General features: G+C 35.4%; 2 protein-coding genes across 2 annotated transcripts; one reads left to right on the forward strand and one right to left on the reverse strand.

Annotated features, from left to right (window-relative positions):
- The first annotated feature begins 202 nt into the window (after positions 1-202).
- LOC107478319 (bifunctional nitrilase/nitrile hydratase NIT4A) lies at positions 203-4,176 on the forward strand. The gene is made up of 5 exons (XM_016098460.3): positions 203-435; positions 718-897; positions 1,497-1,790; positions 2,102-2,383; positions 3,773-4,176. Exons 1-5 carry the CDS (start codon positions 288-290, stop codon positions 3,925-3,927), a joined length of 1,059 nt encoding a protein of 352 aa, XP_015953946.1. The 5' UTR covers positions 203-287; the 3' UTR covers positions 3,928-4,176.
- A 738-nt stretch (positions 4,177-4,914) lies between these two features.
- Positions 4,915-9,026, reverse strand: LOC107478318 (uncharacterized). Its single transcript, XM_016098459.3, has 3 exons — positions 8,058-9,026; positions 6,979-7,092; positions 4,915-6,648 (listed from the first exon to the last, which is right to left on the reverse strand). Exons 1-3 carry the CDS (start codon positions 8,538-8,540, stop codon positions 5,332-5,334), a joined length of 1,914 nt encoding a protein of 637 aa, XP_015953945.1. The 5' UTR covers positions 8,541-9,026; the 3' UTR covers positions 4,915-5,331.

The following is a 9,026-nucleotide window of genomic DNA, read 5'->3' on the forward strand; positions in this document are numbered from 1 at the left end:
ATTATTATATTTAATTTTATTTAAAAAATTAAAATACTTTACACTTTTTGTATAGTATTATTTCAGGTAAGATACGGGTACATAATAGGGTCAAAAAAATAAGTAATAGAAATGTAAATTTTTTGAAAAATATATCCGTAAAAGTTCACTGTAATTAATTAATTTTTCTTAAGAAAAAAAAAACCCGACTTTTATTTATGCAAAGAAATGGATACTGAAAGGATCAATAACCTGTGACAGAAACAGTGCAGAGAAGTGGAAGGTGGAGAAATAGAAGAAACACAGACATGGCACTTGTAACAACGTCATCTTCAGGAGTTAACGATGGTCCTCTCTTTGCAGAGGTTGACATGGGTTCCGATTTCAACGCCCCCACTGTCCGAGCCACTGTTGTTCAAGCCTCCACCATTTTCTACGACACTCCCGCCACCTTAGGTCCTATCTCATTGAAGCTTTTAATTTTTGTATTTTCTCGAATACCCTTTATCCTTTTTCGTTAAATTTATCTTCTTTCTGTGCTCTTATGTATGAATTACCATCTTCTGTGTTTCAAATTGGTACAAGTGAAGGTCTTTGTTATGTTTGAAAGGTTGTTTATTTGACTGTTCAGTGTTGAGTACCCTTTCTATTGGTTCTTTTGTATGATAGAGTTAACTGTTGTTTTCTTAGGTGAACTGATTTGAAATGATAACATTTTGTGTTGTTTCTTTTGTTCAGATAAGGCTGAGAGGTTGCTTGCTGAAGCTGCTGGATATGGATCACAACTTGTTGTGTTTCCAGAAGCGTTTGTTGGTGGATACCCACGTGGTTCGAACTTTGGTGTTTCGATTGGGAACCGAACTCCAAAGGGTAGAGAGGATTTCCGTAAGTATCACTCTGCAGCCATTGATGTTCCTGGTAAGAGCTATGATCAGTTACTTTCTCATTCAGAACAATTACTTTCTAGTTTGGACCTGGTGCCACTGGATATTTGTTTGAATAGAAAAACTTGGCTCAGGAAAAGGGAAAATTTGCATATGTTTGGATCATTGGATGTTGGATTCTGCAGCATCTTGTTTGATTTAAATTATAGCACGTTTTATAATCAATTTTAGTCTTCCAGAGTCAATTCCATATCAGTATAAGTGATCTACTTGTCTGACATAATCACTTTTAGGGGAATTATCAAATGTAAATCATTTTACATTAGAATCAGTTTTTACAAAAGCAAAATCAAATACTCATAATTGTATATAGGTTTTCTTTTACTCTAATAGTTGAGCAACTATCAACTTACTATTTTAATTTTATAACAAGGAAACAAATTTATATGCTGATACTGCTATATGCAGGCCAGTGATTCTGACTGTCTCTTTGGTATCAAAGATGAAAATTAAAAGGATGAGATTTCCTTAGAAATGTTCATTTGAAAACTTTTCTCCCAATTTCCTCGTTGAACCAAATTGCGGTAGGCATACACTTCTCAGTTTTCACTAACATGTCTTATGCTTGTGTAGGTCCTGAAGTGGATAGATTGGCAGCAATGGCAGGAAAGTACAAAGTGTATTTAGTGATGGGTGTGATTGAGAGGGATGGCTACACGCTTTATTGTACCGTTCTCTTCTTTGATTCTCATGGTCGTTACCTAGGAAAGCATAGGAAAATCATGCCAACAGCACTAGAGAGGATTATATGGGGATTTGGCGATGGATCAACTATTCCGGTCTTTGAAACTCCCATTGGGAAAATTGGTGCTGCCATTTGTTGGGAAAACAGGATGCCATTGTTAAGGACAGCTATGTATGCGAAAGGTTAGAATTTCTATATTCAATTTTCATCTTAAAGTCTTAAATACTCCTAAAGTTAAGCAAAACAAGTTTAATATTTGATAGTTTTAACAAACATATCACAGTGCAATACATTATTTTCTAATGAATATCTAGACATGATAAAGTTTATAATTTTCAATGGGACTGTGGTGGCTGCGGCTGCGGCTCTTTCTAGCCCCACTTTGCATCCGTACCTCCAAGTATTTAGAATAAGAAGCACTTATGCTAATACCGTGGCAATTGCATGCCAGCATTTTGTTTGCTTAGCTAATCTATGGAGCTTTGTTTCATAGGTGTGGAAATATATTGTGCACCTACAGCTGATGCCAGGGATGTGTGGCAAGCTTCAATGACCCATATTGCTCTTGAAGGTGGATGTTTTGTTTTGTCAGCAAACCAGTTCTGTAGAAGAAAGGATTACCCACCCGCTCCTGAGTATGAATTTTGCGGCACGGAAGAAGAACTAACACCAGATGCTGTTGTATGTGCTGGGGGCAGTGTCATTATATCACCCTCAGGGGCTGTTCTGGCTGGTCCAAATTATGACGGGGAGGCACTCATCTCAGCAGATCTTGGTATGTTATACTTTTGTTACAATGCTAATTTAACTAGAGTGATTCCCAGTCTTAGAGCTTAAAAAAGAAGAAATACAAAAGAAACTATAAAACAAGGAGAATAGAGTAGCTTTTCAAGATTTGAAGTGACAACTTCATCTTTCACCATTATCTCATCGAACATGTTAGTTCCTCACCATTTAAAAGGTGGACGTATTAGCACTACGATTATATTATAAACTAAATCTACTAGTCTAGTGGTAGTTTAGTGGCAGATGTAAATCCCCATTAAGATCATTATTACTATGTTCTATGCTCTAAGCAAAGTTTGTTGTAATGGAGGTTAAAAATGAAGGAATAAAATCTTTTGTCCCAATACCTCGGTGCTAATGCTAAGCCATAAAGAGGTCTGGTTGTCCTCTTTCATCTAAGCCTCTTAGTGTTAGATACATCTGAAAAAAAAAAAGATTAAAAAAACCAATGAAAATTTATGGTGCAAAAATAAATAAAGAGTAATACCCCAAATAGGTCCCCAAGAAATTTACCATCCGACAGTTTTGTCCCTCACAAAATTTAACAAAAATTTCGACCTTGAGGTTCTCAGATATCCCCCAGATACGTCCCCAAAACCGTTTGATCCAGTTAAAGTGTTGACGTGTCAGGTTAACTGTGACATGTCACCTTTAGGACATTTTGGTCCTCATTCACGCTGGACAAAACGACGTCGTATTGGAACCAGGGGCAAAATGACGTCGTTTCGGGGAGGACAAATTCGTCCCCACTTAGACAGAGAATGCAAACGGTGCCGTTTTCATGTTGGGGACCTATTTGCCTTATAATAGTATCTTAGGGGACCTATTTGACCTATAATTCGTGATGTTAAAAGAAGCTATATTTACTTCAACGCAAACCTTAAAAACACATTGACATTGGTCCGTTCATTTATCAAAATGGTAACATAAACCAGAGAACCCAAACATGTTAACCACACAAATATTTGGCTTCAATAGCAACACAAACCAAATCAAGTCAAAAGAAGGTTTATTTTCTTCAACATAAACTAAACGAAATCATTCTAAACAACATAACGTCTTCTTCCTCCAACATAACAAAAGGTGGTAACATAACTAAGACATCAACTTTCACACTAATTCTTAGAAGCATCATTTCTTAAAAGACTGGTTCAACCCTCGTGTTGGGATGAATTTGAACAACTTAGATACTGTGCCACTAGTTGCAACTGATATTGTCTCAGCACTAACACTCCCCGAATTCTTGGTCCTAATTACTGTCTCCTTTGGATGTCTAAAAGAAAGCTGGGTTTGGAATAAAAAGTATTGTTATCACCATGTTTCAGCAAATTTTGTTGAATTTAAGAAAATGATTGTTGAAAATGGTTGCACATAACAGATCTTGGAGAGATAGCAAGGTCCAAGTTTGATTTTGATGTGGTTGGACACTATTCAAGGCCTGAAGTGCTTAGCTTGGTTGTCAAGGATCATCCAACAAACCCAGTTACTTTCACATCGACAACAGAAACCGAAGAAAAAACCAAGATCAAGTAATTTCATTTTCAAAGTCACTAGGATGGGTCTAGTGATGAGGGATTGATGTAGTATTCCCGTAGTTAATATGTTCAATTTCATTGCTGTGGTGTAACCAAAAAAAAGGAAAGCAAAAGAGATAATTTCATTTTCTTCGTTTCATGATCAGTAACAGTAACCTTCTGAACCTTTTATTTATGGACTTGTCTTTGCAGTTGTAACCATTTCTTTCATGGTTGTATATGAGGAGTTGTATCTTTGATTTCAACATACTTAGGCTTTTTTCCAAAACAATTAAATGCATGCATTCTGGTCTGATATACAAGCTGTTTTGGAATGGATAAGATAAATGAGATGAAATTGAATTTGAATTCAGAATGGAATTGAATTGAATTCAAATTAATTCATATTAGAATTCTTATGTTTGGAATAAATCAATAAATTTCTAGAATTGAATTAGACTATATTGTTTGGAATGTCTTTTAAATGATAGAGATCTTTATACTAACAATTTTATCCCTCATTATTGTGGAGTCAAAATTTAATAAACATCTTTTAGAATAAAATATGTTAAAGTGAAAAAGAAGGGAATGCTTTTACTTTGTAAATGCGAAATATATATCAATAAGTCTTACAATCATATTATTTATATATTAAAAGACCGTCACACTGTATATTATGTAAACAAGTTTGATTATTCATCTATGGATATTTGCTTATTCTAGTGGTTGATTATTTAGTTGAAAAAATTTGTGAATCAATATATAAAAATATATACAAATCAGAAAGTCCTAGAACCAGCCGATCCTAGCAATTTTAGTCAATAATTGGCTAATACAAATACCAAACTATCTTTAATATATAAATTTTACTAATTCATGTATATAAATTCTGATAAATGTGGGTGTGTTGACTCATACGTAAAAATTTTGATAAATATAAGTATAAATTATATATTTTATATGTGTAAATTTCTATAAATGAGTACAAATTATTACTGGTCAAATATTGATTCAAAATGATAATATTTATTACCCATATAACATTGTTGGTCAATGCTCTAATTTTTATTGTGAATCATTTTTTTCAAAAGTTCAAATTATACGGTAGAGAAAACACAAATAATTTGTGTGTGGCCAATGCCCAATATAGGTTAGGTGTTCAAAATGGAAAAACTTGAGCAAAAAATTGCAGAGGCTTCAATGCTCAATACTAGGGCCATCATTTTTCTTGCTAAAGATTTACTAATTAATACCTGTAATAACACCAATAAATAAGCCTCAATCATTTTCAAATCCTTGAAACTAACCTATGATAATGATACTATGTAGCAAAACTCTCTTGACTAATATCAGCATTTACAATTTGTGAATAGAACCTATCTATGATACCACCTACTAATTAATATCATCATTTTAGGTCTTTTTAAGATCCAGATTTTATTCCTTCAACCGTTTGCTCCAAAATGTCACCCTCCAAATCCAGAGCAATAATAGCATTTTCCTCAGCTTCTCTTCCATCACTATAGTTTAAAGTTAATGGCACATGATTGACACGTGACATAGAATCTTGGAGACTTTTGATGGACCTAAAACTCTCATCAGTTTCATGATCTTCACCATTATCATCTTGTATCTGATCTCGCGAGAGGAATTCAATGGACCTCTTTTCAGGATCAAAATGATCAGAACTTTCAATGCCACAATCGCTTTTCCCCTTGTTAAAGCAAATACTTCTCCATTGAATCTTCTCAGAGCACGATTTTCTCCCTATGCTACTTTCTTTCTCAGTTGAGTTTCTTCTTGAATCATCTTTAGAAGCATTTCTTCTAGCGTAGCTCCAATTGTATCCTCTATTTTCATTATCCATATTCAATTCAATGGAGTGAAGATCACTGTCATCATCGTCATCATCTGGAACATTCTCCTCTTCATTCTCTTTGCCTTTATCATGATATCCCCCACAGATTTCATTGAAATATAGCTCAAGATCCTTTCCGTTTGTTTCTTCTTTCGTTTTCATAAATCCCTCGAGCTCATTCCTCAGCTTCTCCAGAACTGCATTCTTCTCCTCGAATTGATACTTAGCTTCCGAAAGCTTCATCTGGACTCGCTCCTCGCGCAAAACATCTGCTACCTGAAGCATTTCCCTCTCCTTCTCCACTTCTTCTCTGACTTTTGCCGATTCCCTCTTCAGCTCCTCAACCTCAGCTCTGTCGTCCCCCATTCCCCGGGCTAATTCGTCGCAAATCTGCTCAAGAATCTCCTTCGCGCGCTTCTCCCTCACAAGCTCCTTCGATACTTTTAGATAAGAAGCTTTTGCATTGGCCATTTCTCCAGCAATCTTCTTGTTTAGCCTTTCAGTTTGCCTTCTTAGTTTCTTCTCAACCTCAAGCTCCTCTGCTACATTCCTTATGGCGTCGTGAATCTTTTCTCGTTCTCTTCGCTTCCAACTAGCCTTCTCTTCTGCAAAACACTTCACCACGTATTCAACATCGTCTTGGTTTGCACGTTGCTCGTGGATCAGCTGATCGATCTGGCAGCAGACGCGGTCAAGCTCACCACCTAGAGCCAAGATAAGAGGCATGCTTGATGAATGCTGCTGTCTGAGGCACATTTGATTCAACACTTTTAGAAGCTTCTTCGATGTAGATAGGCCACTCCTTGCTTCCTTCAAACGGTTCTTAACAGCAATTGTGTGTTTTTCGCAGTTCTTCTTGTTCCTTAGCTTATTTTCTGCTTCCTGCAGTTCAATCTTTAGCTTTCGAAAACTATGAGCAGAAAAAGACTTGAGAAATCATGATTACTTAAAACCCAAGCATTGATCCAAACACAGTCATTGTCACTATTTGTATCCAAATACATTGACCCAACCATGTACCCAAAAATAATAGTTAGGAAAAAAAAACCCAGAAACAAATTAAAACATCTTATAACTGTCACTATTATAAGTGTCATTCTCTTTAATCCTCCAAAATAAAAATTAAAAAAAAAACCAGGAAAATAAAAATATTAACTGGATGATGATTATGAAGATTTGTAACTTGTAATTGGGTTGTTAAACATACTTTACCTCAATCAAACTGGCACTCCTATGTGTATCTAAGTAGTAATCACCCGACTGATGCTGATAAGATAAAGCTGATAACCTTCTTTTGAAGCAATCACCTTCAAACCTTATCATTCTCTGAAACAACCAATACCAAATAAAAGAAGCACTAAATATAGCGCCACATTGCCACACCAAGGTCAACCAATACAAATGAAAGAACAATCATAATATATTAAACCATTGATTTAGCCAATGAAAAGTTAAAATGCTGAAAAATTAGTCCTTAAAAAATCTAAACAAACTTAGTACTCGAAAGTTGTACCTAAGCAAATTCCTCCAAACATTATCTAGTTTTTGTTTCCATTATCGGCAGCACCTATGTGTAGTTGGGGGAAATTGTTAACAAAGTACATACTTTGCGTATTACGAGCATATTTCAGGAGCAAGATTCTCAGTATTAGCATTGCACATCCAACATTGCAGGTGAACATTTAACATAAGAAAAAAAATCTGAAACTCAAAAACATCCAAAACTCTTAAAAAAACTGAACATCAGAAGCTCAATTAGAAAAGACATCTGAAATATAAACTCAACAAAAGCTCATTTGTAGTGGGTTTTATACTAGGCTTTTTTGGCAGTCTACCGTAGTGTTGGTCGAAATTGGCTCATGTTAGTTCCTCACATTACTCATTGGTCATTTATTCAATCAAAAATACTATTAATATACTAAAATTAACCACCAAAATCAACAACTAAAATTAATCCTATATGAGCAATGCTAGGGGCCAGCAATTTTTGTGATTGTTAGCCATCAACTAGCCATCAATGATGATTTGATGGTGTGAGATTGGTATGAGATTTCATCCAATGGCTCACCTTCCTCTGCTGGTTACATGCTGGCCAAAATTCAATAAAACTGCTGGCCCCCTAGACTTTTCCTATATAAAAATATATATTTTTAATTTATTTTCAATATATATATATTTTAACATAAATTTTATAATAATAGTTACTTTTAGTATACATCTAATAGTTGTTATTCAATAATAATAATAACGAAAACAACAATAACTGACTTTTTTTGGTTGGTTAAATTCACCTCAGAATTAGGACTACGTGATGGATCTGAAAGCTGACGCAACAATTCGGATCTGGACAAGCTCACAGCTTTCTTCTCTCTTCCTCTAACGGCTTCCTTGCAGCTCCTCATTTGCTCAACAATTTCATCATCAAAGCCCTTCTTTTTGACCCTTGAAGAAGGAGGAGGAGGAGGAGGGAAATCATTGATCTCCCACAGTGTAGCAGCGAGTTTCCTTGCTGAAACAGAAGAAAGATCCCTGCTACTCTCCCCACACTCACAAGAATCCAAAGCTCCATGAATATGATCTTCATCATGCTGATGCTGATGAGTGGCCATAACTCCTTTCTTAGCAACCAAAATAGCTCTCTTGAAACGGTACCTTCTTCTTCTTACCAAAGAGGACGAAGATGAGGAGGAACAACCTCTCTTCCTGATCTTGTTCTGCTTCTCCTTGAGGTTCTTGTGTAGCAGTAGTGTCTCACTATCATCACAAGAGGGCATGGTTGATAAAAAAAAATACAAAACAAAACAAGAAAAAACGAACAAAAGAAATTGTGTGTATTTTTGGAGTTTATTTTCTTTTTATTTTTACATAATTAGGACACGGGATAAGGGTTGTTCTAGGTGTGGCACAAAGTTCATGAGAGATATAGTAGCAAAGTTTATGTATGTGCCAGTTGTGATCACATCATCATCTCAATAATAATCTTAAGGCATAATTTTCAATGATTTTGGTAAGGTGGGAACATGGGGACTATTCAGTCTTGGATTTTGTAAAGTGGGTCATGTAAGACCTTCTTTCTTCTAATAATCTTCGATACTAGTACTAATACCGAAATCTTCCTTTTATATTTTTTGGGAAACTATTTTGAACGGGTTGAGAAGCAAAGAAAGTGGGAAGAAATCAGGAAAAGATAGGAAAGAATCGGAGGAAGGTTTGAGTTGCGAAATCTCGTGAGGAGAAATAAAAAGAAAGAGCTTGAACAG

This window comes from Arachis duranensis, chromosome 3 (assembly GCF_000817695.3).
Source record: "Arachis duranensis cultivar V14167 chromosome 3, aradu.V14167.gnm2.J7QH, whole genome shotgun sequence".
NCBI classification, from domain to species: Eukaryota; Viridiplantae; Streptophyta; class Magnoliopsida; order Fabales; family Fabaceae; genus Arachis; species Arachis duranensis.

Bases quoted from the DNA above. Each gene is read 5' to 3' on its own strand.
- LOC107478319 (XM_016098460.3), top strand. From the start codon at position 288: ATGGCACTTGTAACAACGTCATCTTCAGGAGTTAACGATGGTCCTCTC. The intron at 436-717 runs GTCCTATCTCAT...TCTTTTGTTCAG, and splicing joins CGACACTCCCGCCACCTTAG to ATAAGGCTGAGAGGTTGCTT. The intron at 898-1,496 runs GTAAGAGCTATG...ATGCTTGTGTAG, and splicing joins TGCAGCCATTGATGTTCCTG to GTCCTGAAGTGGATAGATTG.
- LOC107478318 (XM_016098459.3), bottom strand. From the start codon at position 8,540: ATGCCCTCTTGTGATGATAGTGAGACACTACTGCTACACAAGAACCTC. The intron at 7,093-8,057 runs GTGAATTTAACC...TGGTTGTTTCAG, and splicing joins CACGTAGTCCTAATTCTGAG to AGAATGATAAGGTTTGAAGG. The intron at 6,649-6,978 runs GTAAAGTATGTT...ATTGAACTGCAG, and splicing joins GGAGTGCCAGTTTGATTGAG to GAAGCAGAAAATAAGCTAAG.